Source organism: Somniosus microcephalus, chromosome 18 (genome assembly GCF_052327205.1).
Source record: "Somniosus microcephalus isolate GS21.2 chromosome 18, FLI_Smic_1.0, whole genome shotgun sequence".
NCBI lineage: Eukaryota > Metazoa > Chordata > Chondrichthyes > Squaliformes > Somniosidae > Somniosus > Somniosus microcephalus.
Window position 1 is genome coordinate 28,561,208 of NC_141004.1, and position 20,121 is coordinate 28,581,328.

Here is a 20,121-nt window from a genome sequence, read left to right on the forward strand (position 1 = left end):
CAGCGTGCGACAGGTCCAGTCTCACTTATTCACAGCAGATCTACTTTGTCATCGCAAGGGTCAGATCTGCCACCTATCTCCAATGAACTTGTCCTTCACAACTTGGTTATTGGCATTAGAGCAGCTATCCTCTGCAGTATGCACCATGATTAACATAGGAACACTGGAATAGCTAGATGAAAAATACCACGGTCCATCTAGTTCACCCTCTACCATCCTGGTAGTCGCATGATACAATGAGAATGGAGCTGTTGTCTAATCACAGCAATCAATCTCTATCAATTACACCAGATCCTGAAATGACACGAGAAAATGCCAGTCGTGGGGAACCATAGGTCGAAAGTCACCCCTTTCCTCCCAAGCATGCTACACTTGCCACATGTCATGTCTCAAATTACTCACTGAATCCCAAAATATTATTTTCTGAAAGAAATGTATCTAATTTGCATTTGAATGAATCAATGCTAATTGCTGAAGAGGTAGACTGGAGGAGATGCTGATCTAAATGAAAAGTGAGCTCTGAATTCTAACACAAAAAAAATTAGGATCTGGAAAAGGCCATCTTGCAAGCCAACCTATTCACTGCTTCTTGATTGGCCTTTTAACAAGGCCTTAAAAAGCCTTTTATCTTTTAATTTCCACAAACCCATTTTATGAAATGGGGCCAGTACTCAGTTGTAGTACAGATGGACTTTCTGTCAGTATCCCAAGAACAGTCAGTTACCTAGTGGAAACTAATGCATTGCTTTTTTGGTAGCTGTTGAATGTCATCCTCCTGAACTGCCTGCAAATGGCCAAATCGAGGCAGGATTTGGACCTACATACAGATATCGGGAGACGATCAGCTACATCTGTGATAAAGGTTTTGAAATGGTTGGCAAGCGTGTAATTGAATGTAAAGAAGATAATACATTTGCACCAGCGCCACCTACCTGCAAACGTGAGTAACATTTTCTTGAATTGAGGATAGAGCTAAAAGAAGTGGCTTGACCTTTCCCTCAAGTCTGTTGAAGTTACAAATGTCGGAGGTGGATTTTCCTTGGTTGACACTGAAATGCTGCGTTTTTTGCTCTTCACTCCTGTAGAGTTTTAAAAAGTGAAATTTAGTGCTTTTCAGTTCATTTAATGTTATACGTTAATCAGAGATAAAATGTGAGGTTTTAACAGTTCTTAGGTTTGTGGTGACTCCCTCTCCTGCTCACATCCAGGAATACATAGGATATACGGCACAGAAACAGGCCATTCGGCCCAACCAGTCCATGCCAGCGTTTATGCTCCACTCGAGCCTCCTCCTGTCTTTCCTCATCTAAATCTATCAGCGTAACCCTCTATTCCCTTCTCCCTAATATGCTTGTCTAGCCTCCCCTTAAATGCATCTATACTATTTGCTTCAACCACTCCCTATGGTAGTGAGTTCCACATTCTCACCACTCTTTGGGTAAAGAAGTTCCTTCTGAATTCCCTATTGAATTTCTTGGTGACTATCTTATATTGATGGCCTCGAGTTATGCTCTTCCCCACAAGTGGAAACATTCTCTCTCTATCAAAACCCCTCATAATTTTAAAGACTTCTATTAGGTCACCCCTGAGCCTCCTTTTTTCAAGAGAAAAGAGACTCAGCCTGTTCATCTTTTCCTGATATGTATACCCTCGCATTTCTGGTATCATCCTTGTAAATCTTCTCTGCACCCTCGCTAGTGCCTCCTATATCCTTTTTATAATATGGTGACCAGAACTGCATGCAGTACTCTTAAGTGTGGTCTAACCAAGGTTCGATACAGGTTTAGCATAACTTCCCTACTTTTCAATTCTGTCCCTCTAGAAATAAACCCTAGTGCTTGGTGTAACATTTGCATATTGAATTATCATTGGCCCACAGTAAGGAATACCTATTATATTCACGTGATCACATGCTGAGTTGTCATTGGCCTGCAGGCATCTGTAAGGACTGCTATTGTTTTGAAGACCCAAGCTAGGGGTCCTAACTCCATCTTGTCCCCACTGCTGTATGAGTAAGTTCACAAACCTATTGCTTAAATAAAGAGTTAAACTGTAGTACTCCGTTGTCCTGCAATTTATTAATTTTGTATAAAGTGTGCAAAACAAGACATGGTGTCAGAACAGGGATTAAAAATGGACATTGTTGGAGCTCCCTTACCTGGAATGAATTGGGAATCTTTGAACTTACATAGAGAATGGTGCAAGTTCAAGCAACACGTGCAGTTGATATTCTCGGGTCCGTTGAAAAGCAAAGGGGAGGAAGAAAGATGCAGCTACCTACTCCTGTGGATCAGGAAAAAAAGGAGACATTTTTAACACATGGCCTCTCACCGCGGATGAAGCAAAGGTACTGAAAAGTTACTTTGACCGTTTTGAATCATGTGATGCCCAAGGCAAATACGATATTCACTAGGTACAAGTTTCAGGAGAAAGTACAAGGAGCTAGTGAGTCGTTTGAACAGTTTGTGACTGAGTTAAAACTACTGGTAAAAGACTGTGAATATGCAGAAGATAAAGATGAGATGGTCAGAGACCGCATCGTGTTTGGAATACATTCAGCTAAAGTGAGAGAGAAACTTTTGAATGTTGGGTCCGGGCTAACGCTGGACAAAGCTATGGACATAGCTAGATCGCACGAGATAGCCCAAGCACAGTTGAAAACCATAACCGGCGCCACGAACAGCTTGTGTGAACAGACAGTGCACGCAGTTAATAGACACACACCAAAGAACACCGCCCAGAGAGCGTGTTTCAGAGTTCTAAAAATGAGCGACACAGGCATAAAACTCTTCAAAAACTGTGGATATTGTGGAAACAAGATGCATGGAGAAAAGGAGTACTGCCCTGCCAAAGGAAGGCAATGTGCTAAATGTGGCAAACGGAACCACTTTGCTAAAGTTTGCAGGACTGTTTTGGAAGAGCAGTGTACACAGTGAGTGACAGCCAAATGCCAGATAGAGAGCCAAATGCAGAGGAACTGTTTATTGATTCTGTGTCACAGAAAAAACAGATTTCAGAGACTGAGCAAGCCTTTGCCGATATTGAGATAGGAAAACAGGGCAAAGAGCTTAAGTTTAAACTAGACACTGGAGCTCAGGTTAATATAATTCCTCCTGAGTGAGTGAGTATCACAGCTTGAAGGATGAGTGTGAGCTACAGCCCACCTCACGCAGACTGACCAGCTATGGGGGTGAGCAGCTCATTGTAAAAGGCACATGCGTGATGAAATGAAAGTACAAAGAAAGCGACATGTTGTTGGACTTTTACATTGTTGACACTCGAGCACCTCCAGTGCTAGGTCTAAAGGCATGTTTAGACATGGACCTCGTCAAGCTAGTGCTATCATTGACAGCACCAGTTGAGAAGCAGACAGTCATGGAGGAGTTTGCTGACGTTTTCAAAGGAATCGGACTGTTCCCAGGTGAATGCACTATTCACCTTGACCCAGCAGCAACCCCTGTGGTTTGCCCACCGAGAAGGATACCCCTTGCTCTACGTAGTCGCCTGAAGGAGGAGCTGCAGAGCATGGAGAATACAGAAATCATCGTCCGGGAAACTGAACCGACAGAGTGGGTCAACGCGTTTAGTAGTGGTTGAGAAACCACGTTCAGGCAAACTCGGAGTCTGTCTCGACCCCAGAGATTTGAACAAGGCTATCAAACACCCTCACTACCCTCTACCAACGCTAGATGACATCACACCCAAGCTAGTGGGAGCACGTTACTTCAGTGTAATGGACGCATGATCAGGATACTGGACTATCAAGCTCACGGAAGAGTCATCTAAGCTAACAACGTTCAACACACCATTTGGAAGCTACCGATTTCTGCGTTTAGCATTTGGTCTTATCTCAGCTCAGGATGAATTCCAGCGGAAGATCGACGAAACCTATGAAGGCCTCGACGGAGTAGTCGCAATCGTAGACGACGTCCTCCTCTATGGCAGGAATAGAGAGGAACATGACAGGAACCTACGTGCGATGCTACAAAGATCACGGGAGAAAGGTATCCGGCTCAACCCCGAGAAAAGCATAATCGGATCCACCGAGATCAGTTATTTCGGGCATCGCCTCTCAACTGATGGCATTAAGCCAGATCCAGAGAAAATCTCCGCCATCAAGAAGATGGAGCCGCCGAAGAACTGCGCAGAGCTAGAGACAGTACTAGGCATAGTTAACTACTTAGCCAAGTTTGCCCCGAGCCCCTCTGAAATCAACGCACCCATGCATCAGTTGCTCAAACAATCCAATGAGTTCCTGTGGAACAAACAACATGACGCAGCATTTCAGAAAATGAAAGACCTAATCACCAGAGAACCAGGACCAGTTCTTGCCTACTTCGACCCCAACAAAGAGCTTGGACTACAAGTGGACGCATCAAAGTACGGACTAGGCGCAGTATTACTGCAAGAAGGCAAGCCCATCGGCTACGCTTCCAGATCTCTCTCAGACAGTGAAATCAACTATGATCAAATCGAGAAAGAGCTATATGCAATTCTGTTTGGATGTAAGCATTTCCACCAGTACGTCTATGGCCGACAAGTCATTGTGGAATCCGACCACAAGCCCCTCAAGTCAATCATGAGGAAACCACTAGCCGCAGCCCCACCAAGGCTACAGAGAATGATCCTTCAGCTACAGAAGTACGACTTCACAATCATTCACCGTCCAGGCAAAGACATTCCTGTCACAGACACACTCTCCAGAAAGTCTCTTAGCTACCAGGACAGCAGCCTCAGTGAAGGCATGGATGTGCAGGTGCACATGGTGTACAACAGCTTATCTGTGAGTGAAGGAGATCTGAGCAGGAACAGAGAAAGATGCACAACTCACTGCTGAGCAAAGTCATACATGAAGGATGGCCTGAGGAAAGGAGGAAATGCCCTCAGAGCATATCTGAATTCTGGAACCACAGAGACGAACTGTCACAAATCAACGGAATCGTCTTCAAAGGGGAGAAAATCATCATTCCTACCAGTCTCAGAAGAGATGTTGACACAAATTCATGCTGGACATATGGGCATGGAAAAATGCAAACAAAGAGCGCGTGACATTATGTTTTGGCCCGGAATGTGCAAACACATTGAGGACATTGTCGGAAAATGTTCCATTTGTCTAGAACGCCGCCTATCAAATGTCAAAGAGCCCATGATACCTCACCGTATCCCAGACAGGCCCTGGCAGGTCGCGGCAACGGATCTGTTCACATGGAACAATGAGGACTACATAGTGACTGTTGATTACTACAGCAGATTTTTTGAACTGGACAAGCTTCACAGCACCACATCTGCAGCTGTGATCCACAAGCTAAAGGCAGCCTTTGCCAGGCATGGCATGGTAGAGACTTTAGTCTCAGACAATGGCCCCCAATACAAATCAAAGAGTTCGAGTCATTTGCCAAGGCATGGGATTTCACACATGTCACATCAAGCCCACATTACCCTCAAAGTAATGGCCTTGCTGAAAAAACTGTCCAGATTGCAAAAACACTCATGGACAAAGCCAAAGCGGACAAAAGAGACCCCTACATCAGTCTCCTTGAGTACCGCAACACTCCGGTTGACAACTTCAAGTCACCTGCACAGCTGTTGATGAGCCGCAGACTTCGCTCAATCCTTCCAAGCACCAACCAGCAGCTGCAGCCAGAGGTCGTCAGCTGCAAGCAAGTGCATGCAAAACGTGTACAGAGACAGCAACACCAAAAGAGATACTATGACAGGTCAGCTAGACTACTGCCACCGCTGCACAATGGAGAATCCATCAGAATCCAGGAGCATGACTACTGGAAGCCAGCAGTCGTCATCCAGCCAGCTGACACTGAGCGATCATATCACGTCCACACCCCAGAAGGACAGGTGTACTGCCGCAATCGCAGGCACCTCCTGAACACCAAGGAACAACACCGTCATTCCGACGAGAGGATCAGTGCAACAGAGTGTGATGAACAGAGCAATACACAAAACACATCATACTTGCCTGAACCTAAACCTGAACCTGATTTGTTGACCGATTCAGGAGCATGCTCAGTTCCATACCACACAAGGTCAGGACGAGAGGTCAAGCCTAGAGTTATCCTTGACTTGTGAACTGTCAAAGGGTGTAGGCGGATCGCTGCCCTAAAAAAAACTGTACATCGTTAGTGAAACGTTGAGATGTTTTCAGTGCTAGTTAAATGCTGAGTTTACTTATATGTTTATGCTACCGAGAACATTATGTAGAAGAAAGGTTTAAAAGTAATGCATACATTTTTCTTTTAAAAGAAAGGGGATGTAACATTTGCATATTGAATTATCATTGGCCCACAGGCATCTGTAAGGAATACCTATTATATTCACGTGATCACATGCTGAGTTGTCATTGGCCTGCAGGCATCTGTAAGGACTGCTATTGTTTTGAAGACCCAGGCTAGGGGTCCTAACTCCATCTTGTCCCCACTGCTGTATGAGTAAGTTCACAGACCTATTGCTTAAATAAAGTGTTAAACTGTAATACTCTGTTGTCCTGCAATTTATTATTTTTGTACAAAGTGTGCAAAACAAGACACTTGGTTTGCTTTTTTTATGGACTTGCTAACCTGTGGCGCAACTTTGTGATTTGTGTATTTGTACTTCGAGATCCCTTTGTTCCTCTACCCCACCTAGACTCGCACCCTCCAAGTGATAAGTGACCTGCTTATTCTTTCTACCAAAATGTAATACCTCACATTTATCTGTATTGAACTTCATTTGCCCATTCTGCAAGTTTATTAATGTCCTCTTGTAATTTGTTGCAGCCCTCCTCAGTATTGACTATCCCCGCCCCCAATTTGGTATCATCTGCAAATTTAGAAATTGTGTTTTTGATTCCAAAGTCTAAATCGTTAATGTAAATTGTGAACAGCAGTGGTCCCAGCACTGATCCTTGTGGAACACCACTACCCACCTTCTGCCACTGTGAATAGCTACCCTTTACTCCCACTCTCTGCTTTCTGTCTTGAAGCCAGCTAGCAATCCATTCTGCTACTTGTCCCCTGACTCCGCATTCTCTGACCTTATTCATTAGTCTTTTATGGGGTACCTTATCGAAGGCCTGTTGAAAATCTAGATAAATTACATCTACTGCATTACCATTGTCTACTCTCTCTGTTACCTCTTCAAAAAATTCAATAAGATTGGTCAAGCAAGATTTTCCCTTTTGAAATCCATGCTGACTATTCATTATTATACTTTTCATTTCTAGATGTTCTTCTATTCTCTCCTTTAGTAGGGATTCCATTATTTTTCCTACCACCGATGTTAAGTTGACTGGTCTATATTTCCCTGGACATGTTCTATCCCCCTTCTTAAATATAGGTATTATGTTTGCTACCTGCCAGTCCTCTGGCACTACACCTTTTTCTAATGAATTATTAAATATGTGCAGTAATGCCTCTGCTATCTCTTTCCTAGATATTTTTTAAAAAATGCGTGAATGCAATCCATCTGGACCAGGGGTTTTATCCTCCTTTGAGTTTGATTAGTTTATTTAATATATCCCCTTTTTTTTTATTTTAAATGCACTTATCTCATTACTTATCTCATCATCCAATGTCATGTCCACCTGTTCTACCTCCCAAGTCACCTGTTTGGTTCCTCCCAAGGCATGATCGCCTCCAGCACCCCTGTTTTATTACGGACAGTGTGTGTGTTGCTGTACAGACAGTTTAACTCATTTTTAATAGGATTTCCTCTCACTTTATGTTGAACCATCTTTTTAGACTCCTGTTCTATAACTCTATTTGTTCCCTTGTCTTCCCTTACTTTATTCTTTCCTATGCTCACTTTTCCTGTTTTGTTTATATTTAGGCTGCTTATGTTTCTTGTAGATCCCTCCCCCCTTCTTACTAGCTTGAAGCCTTTGCTTTAGAATAGATGTTGAATTGCTGGGCATACGTTTCCCTCATATATTACACATGTAGATAAAGTTTTTCTTGAAGTTTTGTGTTACAGATGAACCTAAATTATCCAGAGTCCAGAATCATTTAGCACAACACATTGCACCAAAACAACATGATCCACAAATACTGTTGTTGTAGGTACCAGAATAGAGACTGAGGCATCTGTACCTACATATGGTCATTCACTAGCACTGCATCAGTACTTCTCTGATACTTCTCCTGGTTGAAGGTTAGTTGGAGAGGTCAGTGGTATGTTGCAGACTTACAGGATTATCTGACCAGCAAAGGAGCAAGGGGGCAGTGACCCTGCCTTCAGAATAAGGGTATTGGAGCAGTAGCAAAATAGCCTGTGTTGGTCTGCTATTCAGAATAATATATCCGGGTTGGATAGCTCCCTCCGAGACACATGCCACTCAGAAACATTAAATAACTGTATTATGGTCTTGCTGAGGGAGAAATGGGCATTTGACATGTTGGTGCCATATATTTACTATTATCTGTTTATACATATAAGGGCCGTCAGTGTATTTGTCTAATGTGTCAGCTCTGCATTCATGACCAGATGATTGGAGCCAACCATGAGTATATTGAAAATGTATTGATGTCCATTGGACTGTTCTCAGCTGGTCCAAACGTTGAGCGTCTTTAGACTAAATCTTCTAGTGAAGATCTTGAGGCCACATATTTGCTCAAGTTCCATTAGACCAAGGAACTTTATCCACACCCTCCCTCTGGAAATAATTTAAGGCAGTCTTTACACTGATGCATCAATGATCTCTCCATCCTGAATTGCATGTCTCCATGTAGTAATAGTGCTGTCATCAGGCAATTGCAAAGACCAATTAGGCATTTAGTGGCAAGTAGTACATGGGTTTCATGGGTTAAACAAAATATATGCAGTTGGCAAGCCCAGAGTTTTTTTAGAAGTGCTTTTGTACCTTGTAATGTGCAAGGGCCCATCCATTGATGCGAAATGCACTGTCTGTTAAGTTGAATTGATGAACATGTTTGCAGGTAGTATTCCAGGAAATGGGCAACTTATTCAGATGGATGCCGGTATATCTCTTATTGAACGATTGTGTATGATTGCAGCTGCTTTTGATACAGAAGATTCCCTTCCTTAAACCCTTGGGATGTCTTGAGTTATCTGGACTCCTAAATTGCTCTTTCAGGACATTTGCTTTAAAGTCAATAATACTGGTTTACATGCATGAATGTACCAGTGTTCTGGTGTTTCTTGGTTGTGTATTGAGATTGTGAACTACAGTTTCAGACTCCCATCTATGATTTCTCAAAAAACTTTGTTCGCCGTTTATTTTAGCAGTCTGTCCATTGTGTTCCACCCTAGGGCAGGTCCTAGCTTAAGTCTCACATATTGGATTCTTACTCTGGAAGAGTAGCTGAGGTGGTTTTCCATTGCCTTCCTTATGGTTTTTATCTTTGGAGTACCTTCTCCTAGGTGGGCTGCAACCAAGGCTAAAGAGCCCCAGCTACTCTGGGTGAGACACCCGCACCCATCGGATACGGGTATTCAGAGCAGGTGTTCTGGTCTCTGCTCACCAGGGCCGTCTGGAGTGGGGCCTAAAACCAAACCTCCTGATTCCGAGAGGAGAATACTACCACTGAGCTGGTGGTTACTCTATCCGGACACGGCTACCCCACTGGATGCCAACCCAGTATTTAGAGACCATATTCTAGTTTCTGTTCGCTGGGGTTGTCTGGAGTGGGGCTCAAACCCATCAGGGTAGGTGGGGCTCTTCTGACTTAGAGGGAAGAATGCTACCACTAAGCCATAGGGTCACTCCACTGTAGCAGTATTTAAGCGCAAATGTTCTTATTTTTGAAAGCAAGAACCTATAAACTGTGAGCAACAATACTCCATTTTTCTCAATCTTCACTCAATCTTTTTAATCAGTGCTAATGGGTGAATTGCTAAATTTAGTCACCAGGATGAGCATTAATGATTCCGAATCAAGTCAAGTAGTTCTTCTCTGTTCCCCATTCATTCATCTTTTAAAATCCAACCAGATGTGTGCCTGACTGGACCATTTGTGTTAGTGAAGCCATGCTGACACTGGTTGTATTCATTTGTTGATCAAGATTGAATAATAGTAAGGCAAGTGATAAGTATTATTAATTGTAACTTGTCAAACTGGGATACAAGCTGGGTTAGTTGCTCAATGTCCGGAATTAACTCAGTTATTAAAATCAGGGATCAAGACACAGATTACTTAAGCCAGTTTATACCTGAATCTGTTAAAATATTTAGAATCCATGCTTTATACAATTAAAAACATTGGATAAGGCCATTCTGACTAACCAGGCCATTCAGTAAAGTGCCCAAATGTGATGTTCTTTACCAAAGCACATTAAGAAACCAAACCAATGGGGATGGTGGCTTTTGTTTTTGGCATTAAAGCAGCAGGCCACTGGCTCAGGCTCCTTGCACGCCTCTACAATATGCCTCTGTAAATGCAAGTATTTCTTTCTTTCTCTACTCATCAGCTTGCCCTTATTTCCAGGGATATTTGTTTCTGGTGTGGCAATGACTATGCAGGCATGGTAGCTTTTTTTTTATTCGTTCATGGGATGTAGGCGTCGCTGGCAAGGCCAGCATTTATTGCCCATCCCTAGTTGCCTTTGAGAAGGTGGTGGTGAGCTGCCTTCTTGAACCGCTGCACTCCGTGTGGTGAAGGTGCTCTCACAGTGCTGTTGGGAAGGGAGTTCCAGGAATTTGACCCAGTGACGATGAAGGACCGGCAATATAGTTCCACGTCACGATGGTGTGAGACGTGGAGGGGAACTTGGAGGTGGTGGTGTTCCCATGTGCCTGCTGCCCTTGTCCTAGGTGGTAGAGGTCGCGGGTTTGGGAGGTGTTGCCGAAGAAGCCTTGGCGAGTTGCTGCAGTGCATCTTGTAGATGGTACACACTGCAGCCACAGTGTGCCGGTGGTGGAGGGAGTGAATGTTTAAGATGGTGGATGGGGTGCCAATCAAGCGGGCTGCTTTGTCTTGGATGGTGTCGAGCTTCTTGAGTGGTGTTGGAGCGGCACTCATCCAGGCAAGTGGAGAGTATTCCATCACACTCCTGACTTGTGCCTTGTAGATGGTGGAAAGGTTTTGGGGAGTCAGGAGGTGAGACACTCGCTGCAGAATACCCAGCCTCTGACCTGCTCTTGTTGCCACTGTATTTATGTGGCTGGTCCAGTTAAGTTTCTGGTCAATGGTGACCCCCAGGATATTGATGGTGGGAGATTCGGCGATGGTAATGCCATTGAATGTCAAGCGGCGGTGGTTAGATGCTCGCGTGTTGGAGATAGTCATTTCCTGGCACTTCTGTGGCGCGAATGTTACCTGCCACTTATCAGCCCAAGCCTGAGTGTTGTCCATGCTTGCTGCATGCAGGTATGGACTGCTTCATTATCTGAGGAGTTGTAAATGGCACTGAGCACTGCAGTCATCAGCGAACATCCCCACTTCTGACCATATCCTGGCGAGAAGGTCATTGATAAAGCAGCTGAAGGTGGTTGGGCCTAGGACACTGCCCTGAGGAACTCCTGCAGCGATGTCCTGGGGCTGTGATGATTGACCTCCAACCACCACAACCGTCTTCCTTTGTGCTAGGTATGACTCCAGCCAGTGGCGAGCCCCCCCCCCCCCCCCCCCCCCGATTCCCATTGACTTCAGTTTTACTAGGGCTCCTTGATGCCAGATTCGGCCAAATGATTCCTTGATGTCAAGGGCAGTCACTCTTGCCTCACCTCTGGAATTCAGCTCTTTTGTCCATGTTTGGACTAAGGCTGTAATGAGGTCTGGAGACGAGTGGTCTTGGCAGAACCCAAACTGGGCATTAGTGAGTAGGTTATTGGTGAGTAAATGCTGCTGATAGCACTGTCGATGACACCTTCCATAACAGTAGACTGATGGGGTGGTAATTGGCCGGATTGGATTTGTCCTTTTTGTGGACAGGACATACCTGGGCAGTTTTCCACATTGTCGGATAGATGCCAGTGTTCTAGCTGTACTGGAACAGCTTGGCTAGAGGCGCGGCTAGTTCTGGTGTACAAGTCTTCAGCACGGCCACCAGGATGTTGTTGGGGCTCACAGCCTTTGCTGTATCCAGTGCGCTCAGCCGTTTCTTGATATCACGTGGAGTGAATCGAATTGGCTAAACCTCAGGAGTAGGCCGATTATAGATCATCCATTCGGCACTTCTGGCTGAAGATGGTTGCAAACGCATGCTGGGCTCCACCACCATTGAGGATGGGGATATTCATGGAGCCTCCTCCTCCCGTTAGTTAGTTAATGGTCTACCACCATTCACGACTGGATGTGGCAGGACTGCAGAGCTTTGATCTGATCCGTTGATTGTGGGATCGCTTAGCTTTGTCTATAGCATGCTGCTTCCGCTTTTTAGCATGCATGTAGTCCTGTGTTGCAGCTTCCCCAGGTTGGCACCTCATTTTTAGGTATGCCTGGTGCTGCTCCTGGCATGCTCTTCTACACTCCTTATTGTGCCAGGGTTGCTCCCCTGGCTTCATGGTAATGGTAGAGTGAGGGATATGCCAGGCCATGAGGCTACAGGTTGTGGTGGAATACAATTCTGCTGCTGCTGATAGCCCACAGTGCCTCATTGATGCCCAGTTTTGAGCTGCTAGATCTGTTCTGAATCTATCCCATTTAGCAAGGTGGTAGTGCCACACAATGCGTTGGAGGGTGTCCTCAGTGTGAAGACGGGACTTCGTCTCCATAATGACTGTATGGTGGTCACTGCTGCCAATACTGTCATGGACCGATGCATCTGCAACAGATAGATTGGTGAGGACGAGGTCAAGTCGGTTTTTCTCTCGTGTTGGTTCTCTCACCACCTGTCGCAGGCCCAATCTGGCAGCTATGTCCTTCAGAACTCGGCCAGCTCGGTCAGTAGCGGTGCAACCAAGCCACTCTTGGTGATCGACATTGAAGTCCCCCAGCCAGAGTACATTCTGTGCTCTTGCTACTAACAGTGCTTCTTCCAAGTGGTGTTCAACATGGAGGAGTACTGAATCATCAGCTGAGGGAGGGCGGTAGGTGATGATCAGCAGGAGGTTTCCTTGCCCATGCTTGACCTGAAGCCATGTGACTTCATGGGGTCCGGAGTCAATGTTGAGGACTGCCAGGGCCACTCCTTCCTGACTGTATAGCACTGTGCCGCCACCCCTAGTGGGTCTGTCCTGCCGGTATTTGTGTTTTAAAGAGGGGACATAGCAGTCTACCTGTGTGATTGGGACCCAATTAACTGCACAACGTTTTTGACTTCTGCCTCCTTTTTTTCCATTACTTTGTTTATTTTATTTGCTGCTTTAAAAAAAAAAAAATCCTTCACTAGAATGTGTGTGTATTTATGCATCAATCCACCAATCACACCCAAGTTCAGCATTATAACTTGGATTGCTGTTGTTTTAAATTCCTAAATATTAGTTTTAGCTCTTTTGTCCCCAAAGTTGAAGTAGGTTTGTCTTGGGGGAGTGGTTGCAGTCCCATTTTCTGTTGGAATGCTTAATTAAGACACCAGTTTGCTTTCATTACCTGCTGCCAATGATGCATACAATCTGATGGAAAGTTTGATGACCTTCTGTATCGCTACCCTAACCCTTTATCTTTCTGTTAGAAAATACTAGAGCTTAAACTTAAAGAGCAGCAAAACTGGATCTTAACCATTGTGTTTAGGCATTGCTGGTAAAGATTGGTTTCGAGCATGAATAGGGAGATTGAAGGCTGAGTCCTACTACTGTACGGTATTGCACAGTTGGAGAAAATTTAATATTTGCCTTGCCATCATTATTTGCCTTACCAAAACCTTGCCTTGTGAATAGGTGGAAACTCAATTGTGGGGGCGTGATGTTGATCAAAAATGTTATAGTAGTTTTTCATTTGAATAAATTTCTGTCAATTATATTAAAAAATGTCTTGACAAAGGGTTTGACCCGAAGCGTTGACTTTTTTTTCTCTCCACGGATGTTGCCTGGCCTGAGTTTTTCCAGCATTTTCTGTTGTTATTTCGGATTTCCAGCATCTGCAGTATTTTGCTATCATATTAAAAAATGTATTGGAGATCTTGGTGTTTTGTAACACCTTTACCATTTCCCATTTTTTTTCTTTGTAGCAATGAACTGTGGTAATCCAGGAGAGATATTGAATGGATATTCTGAGGTGCCAAATACTACTTTTGGAAGTAGAGCTGCTTTTCATTGTAACAAAGGGTGAGTATTCGGCGCATCAATTTGCGGAGCGGCGCAAATCTTTCAGCAACTTGTGGCGATTTGCAATTCACTGGGTATCGCTTCTCCACAAGTTGCTGGACGATGTACACATTAATAACTGCGTGCACATTAAACTCGCTGTTGTTTTGGCAGCAAATTCTGGCCCAATGTTTTAGGCAGGAGAAGAACATTGGTCCATCCAGTCTACCTTTCCAAAACACTTAACCATTCCAGAATCACTGTCAGGAAACTAATAGTACTGTACTACCCTTTTCCTAATTCAAATTCACCACCTCTGTTTTTTAAAAACCTGTCATGGTATTCTGTTCCACCACTCCTGTTGCTAATATGTTGCAAAATTCTACTGCTCTCTTACTAAGAAATGTTGCTTAAATTATGCCTGCTTGGCTTTCAAATGCTGGTCCTCAAATCCTGATCCTCAGATCTTTGCTGGATTCAATCTCAATCTTAAAGGCCACTCTCAGCCCACCCGCCCCCCAGCAACCATTCCCCTCTTCTCCAGAAAGTGAAGTTCCAGGTAGAGGAATCTTTCTTATTAACTCAGCCCTCTGCATTCCTGAATCCATTCCTTGGGCTTCCTCTAGACTCCATCCAGTAATTCTACAGTGTTTTTGTACTATGGAGACCAAAAATGATGCAGTACTCCAGGTGTGACGACACCAATGCTGGCTACAATTTCAACATCACCATAGATTTTTAATTCATACCCATAGCTATATAGTCCAGATCTGTTTATTGCTTTCTTCACTTGCACACTTGTGGTAAACCACTGTTGTTAGTATTGTTGTTCACCACTGTTGTTAGTACTGTTGTTCACTCTTGCATATTGTTGTACTTGTCTGTGCATGCCTCAGCTGACTCCGCCCCTGGCTCCACCCTCATGGCTGGGTATAAAGGTCGCTGCTCGGCAGCCCCCGGCCCTTTTGGATACCAGGCAACCACAAGAGGCATGCTCTGTTCTTTGGTAATAAAAGCCTGTTTATTACTTTCTCAATCTCCAGTCTTTTGTAGCAATTGATAGTGCATCAATTTTATTACCAAAATTAAATGTTGGCTGCGGATGCTGATCAACCGATGGCGCAAAACGCTGAGCAGCAGGCGCTGCTGCGAGCCCTCAGACCAGCATGCCTGGACCTAGACCCCCAAGAAGCGGGTTCGTCGACTAAATTCGCACAATGGCTGCGTTGCTTTGAGGCGTATCTGGAAGCCTCGACCGTGACTCTTGATGAAAATAAACTGAAAATCCTGGCCTTGAAGGTGAGCCACCAAGTCTATACTTTAATCCAAGATGTGACGACCTACGCGGCGGCTATCGACCTACTGAAAGGGCAGTATGCACGCCCGGTTAACACGGTCTATGCCAGGCACCTTTTAAGATCTCGCAGACAGCAGCCCGGGGAATCGGTGGAGGCCTTCCTACGGGCACTGCGGGTACTCGGACGCGGCTGCGACTGCGACTGCAAGGAAGTATTGGCCGCGGCACACGCGGAGGGACTGATACGAGACGCTTTCGTTGCGGGCCTAAGGTCAGACTACTCCCGGCAGAGGCTGCTGGAGAAGGGTGAAATAGACCTGACAAAGGCAGTGTCCCTCTCGCTCGACGCGGCCCACAGTAATATGGACGCTTTCTCCCCTAATCGCCCCGCGCCGTGGACGCCGCAATCTTGGGCCATGGGACCGCCACCTCCGACTGCTGCAGCGATGTCCAAGGCACAAAAATGCTATTTTTGTGGCCAAGCTAAACACCCTAGAGCACGCTGCCCCGCGAAGAATGCTACCTGCTCCGGCTGCGGGAAGAAAGGTCACTACGTTAGCGCCTGCAAAGGGAAGACCGCTAACGCCAGCAGCGCCGCGTGCGAACCGTGGGCGCAGCCATCTTGCCCGCCATCTTGGGCTCCCCCAGCCGCGTGGGGATCGGGACCGTGGGCGCCGCCATTTTGTCCGCCATCTTGGACGCCTCCGACTTTGGTTACGGGGGACCCGGACTCCTCCACCGCCTCATCGGACGACCGCATCGACGCGCTTGAACATAGGCTGGCTTCCGTGACGCTGGATCAATCTCTCCCGCATCAACTGTCCAGGTCCATGATGGACATTACGGTAAACGGCCGCGCCACTACCTGCCTTTTTGACAGCGGGAGCACGGAGAGTTTTATACACCCCGACACGGTGCGCAGTTACTCTCTCCCGGTCCTGCCGACGCGTCATCGCATTTCTATGGCTTCCAAAGCCCAGTCAGCGGAAGTCGGTGGCTACTGTATGGTGACTCTTTCAGTGCGGGGTACTGAATACAAAAATTTTAAACTTCTGGTCCTGCCCGATCTCTGCGCTGCCGTCCTACTGGGGTTGGATTTTCAGTGCCAACTTAAGAGTGTCACTTTAGCGTACGGTGGACCCCTCCCCCCTCTCACGGTCTGCAGCCAGCAGTTTTTAAATCACCCGCCGCGCGCCATTTGCAGCCTCTCCACCCTTAAAGTCTCCCCCCCCCTCCTTGTTCGCTAACCTCACCCGCGACTGTAAGCCCATCACTACCAAAAGTAGGCGTTACAGTGCCGGGGATAGGGGTTTCATTAAATCCAAGGTAGCGAGACTCCTGAAGGAAGGGATTATCGAGAGCAGCAATAGCCCATGGCGAGCACAAGTGGTGGTGGTGAAGACTGGCGGAAAACAGCGCCTAGTTATTGACTACAGCCAGACGATCAATCGCTACACCCAGTTGGATGCATACCCACTCCCCCGCATATCTGACATGGTCAATCAGATAGCACAATACCAGGTGTTCTCGACGATTGATCTGAAGTCGGCATACCACCAGCTCCCCATCAGGGCTGAGGACCGCCATTACACAGCTTTTGAAGCTGACGGTCGGCTCTATCACTTTCTCAGAGTTCCCTTCGGCGTCACCAACGGAGTTTCTGTCTTCCAACGGGAGATGGACTGGATGGTTGACCAGAACGCGCTCCAGGCCACTTTCCCATATCTAGACAACGTCACCATCTGCGGCCACGACCAGCAGGACCACGACGTTAATCTAGAGAAATTCCTCCGGACGGCCCAGCAGCTGAATCTCACATACAACAAAGACAAATGTATGTTTCGTACTAAGCGCCTTGCTATTCTTGGCTGCGTAGTGGAGAACGGAGTCATCGGCCCAGACCCCGATAGAATGCGCCCTCTTATGGAGCTCCCCCTCCCCCACTGCCAGAAAGCACTGAAGAGATGCCCGGGGTTTTTCTCTTACTATGCTCAGTGGGTGCCCAACTATGCGGATAAAGCCCGACCCCTCATCAAGTCCGCCTCCTTCCCCCTGACAGCAGAGGCCTGTGCAGCCTTCACTCTCATAAAAAGCGATATTGCGAAGGCCACAATGCACGCTGTGGATGAGTCCCTCCCTTTTCAAGTGGAGAGCGACGCATCCGACTTTGCCCTAGCTGCAACCCTTAACCAGGCGGGGAGACCCGTGGCCTTTTTCTCAAGGACCCTCCAGGGCCCCGAGATTCGACACTCCTCTGTCGAAAAGGAGGCCCAGGCCATTGTGGAAGCCGTGCGACATTGGCGGCATTACCTGGCCGGAAAACGATTTACCCTGCTCACTGACCAGCGTTCAGTAGCTTTTATGTTTCATAATAAGCAGCGGGGCAAAATCAAGAATGACAAGATATTAAGGTGGAGAATCGAACTCTCCACCTACAATTACGATATCTTGTACCGGCCCGGGAAACTCAATGAGCCCCCAGATGCCCTATCACGTGGTACGTGCGCCAACGCGCAGGTTGATAGATTACAGACCCTCCACAATGACCTCTGCCACCCGGGGGTCACCAGGTTCTTCCATTTTATCAAATCCCGTAACCTGCCCTACTCCATCGAGGAGGTCAGGACCATGACCAGGAACTGCCAGATCTGTGCCGAGTGCAAGCCGCATTTTTATAGGCCAGACAGAGCGAGCCTGATCAAAGCCACGCGCCCCTTCGAGCGGCTGAGCATCGATTTTAAAGGGCCCCTCCCCTCCTCTGACCGCAATGTGTACTTCCTCAATATAATTGATGAGTACTCCCGTTTCCCGTTTGCCATCCCTTGCTCGGACATGACCAGTACCACGGTCATTAAATGTCTGAATGACCTCTTCGCATTGTTCGGATTCCCTAGCTATATCCATAGCGACAGGGGCTCATCTTTTATGAGCGACGAACTTCTGCAGTACCTGCTCGCGAGAGGCATTGCTACAAGCAGGACCACCAGCTATAACCCCCGGGGTAACGGCCAGGTGGAAAGGGAGAATGCGACAGTCTGGAAGGCAGTCCTTTTAAACTTAAAATCTAAGGGCCTTCCGACTTCCCGCTGGCAGGAGGTCCTCCCTGCGGCATTCCATTCGGTCGCTGCTCTGTACACCCACCAATGCCACTCCTCACGAGAGAATGTTCTCCTTCCCCAGGAAGTCCACGTCGGGAATTTCGCTACCAACATGGCTGACTTCTCCAGGCCCCGTCCTACTGCGGAAGCACGTGAGGACCCATAAGGCGGACCCCCTGGTCGAGAGGGTGAGCCTCCTCCACGCCAACCCGCAGTATGCTTACGTGGTGTACCCGGACGGGCGGGAGGACACAGTCTCCATTCGAGACCTCGCACCTGCGGGTGCTCCTGAAACACCCTCTTCGTCACCCACCGCTACTCCTGCCTACCCCCAGGACACAGTCCCCGCACGAGACCTCGCACCTTCGGGTGCCTCTGAGAGACCACCATCGCTACCTCCCATTACCCATGCTCTGACCCCTGTAGACGGCATGCAGCAGCCCCAGGGTCCGCCACCTGCTACTCCTCCTCTGAACGAGACACCGGGTTCAACGTTGGATGCTGCACCATCACCGCCGCTGCTGCGACGCTCAGGACGGCTTACAAGGCCTCCTGATAGACTTCAGTACACGAATTTTTAGTGCACTTCACCCCGCCGGACTCAATTCTAAACAAGGGGTGAATGTGGTAAACCACTGTTGTTAGTATTGTTGTTCACCACTGTTGTTAGTACGGTTGTTCACTGTTAGTACTGTTGTTCACTCTTGCATATTGTTGTACTTGTCTGTGCATGCCTCAGCTGACTCCGCCCCTGGCTCCACCCTCATGGCTGGGTATAAAGGTCGCTGCTCGGCAGCCCCCGGCCCTTTTGGATACCAGGCAACCACAAGAGGCATGCTCTGTTCTTTGGTAATAAAAGCCTGTTTATTACTTTCTCAATCTCCAGTCTTTTGTAGCAATTGATAGTGCATCAACACTGAACCAACAATTTTAACAACCTATCTATTTCCCATTCTTACCTCAAGTACATTGTTATTTAATATGTAATCGGCGTTCTCGATTCTTCTACCTAATCGCATGGCTTTACACTTGTTTGTGTTGAACTGCATTCACTATTCTCTGGGTATTGACCAAGCCTCTTTAGACTGCTTTGGATTAGCAAACATTGGTAAGCATCATTGGCCCCTGCACTCAGATTTGTGTTGTTGTCTACAAACCTAGATGCCTTCAAAAAAAAATTCTGTTTTCTTCAAATTGCTTATATAAAAAAAAATATAAACTTCAGTAGCCTGTGGGGTTGCACTGGCAACCGGTTTCCACCTCCCTACCACCCAGTGTTGTTTATAATTTCTTCCATGTGCTAATCTGTCATTTATTCCATATGCATGCACCTGGTGTGACAGTGCAAAATGTCTTGCTAAAATATACATAGATGAGTAAACTTTCTCACCTTTGTGCACCAGATCTGTAACCTTTTCATCAAAACCCAGCAAATTGTCCATTCTGAACCACTGTTGGCTCTCTCTAATTATATCCTAAATTTTGAGATGATTTCTTATGCTATGCCTCATCAATGTCTTTCGTATGACCAGCAGACCAAAATAGCACACCTTACCCCATTGGCGATCTCACTCCGAACAATCCACCTTGTTT

The 20,121-nt window shown here is 46.5% G+C and overlaps 2 protein-coding genes across 2 annotated transcripts in view; both read left to right on the forward strand.

Annotated features, from left to right (window-relative positions):
• LOC147105178 (complement receptor type 1-like) overlaps nucleotides 1–20,121 on the forward strand; it is a 358,655-nt gene that overhangs the window by 314,670 nt on the left and 23,864 nt on the right. The window contains exons 66-67 of the mRNA XM_086011790.1: nucleotides 758–940; nucleotides 14,058–14,154. Of these exons, the coding sequence (XP_085867916.1) occupies nucleotides 758–940; nucleotides 14,058–14,154 (280 nt within the window). The remainder of the gene's footprint in view (nucleotides 1–757; nucleotides 941–14,057; nucleotides 14,155–20,121) is intronic.
• LOC147105179 (uncharacterized) lies at nucleotides 14,166–19,688 on the forward strand. The gene is made up of 2 exons (XM_086011297.1): nucleotides 14,166–16,275; nucleotides 18,611–19,688. Exons 1-2 carry the CDS (start codon nucleotides 15,223–15,225, stop codon nucleotides 18,692–18,694), a joined length of 1,137 nt encoding a protein of 378 aa, XP_085867423.1. The 5' UTR covers nucleotides 14,166–15,222; the 3' UTR covers nucleotides 18,695–19,688.

What these genes read in the sequence shown, in the direction of transcription:
- LOC147105179 (XM_086011297.1), top strand. Translation starts at nt 15,223, where the DNA reads ATGTTGGCTGCGGATGCTGATCAACCGATGGCGCAAAACGCTGAGCAG. An exon ending in GGTCCATGATGGACATTACG is followed by an intron (nt 16,276 to 18,610) that starts GTAAACGGCCGC and finishes CTCCTTCCCCAG; the next exon opens with GAAGTCCACGTCGGGAATTT.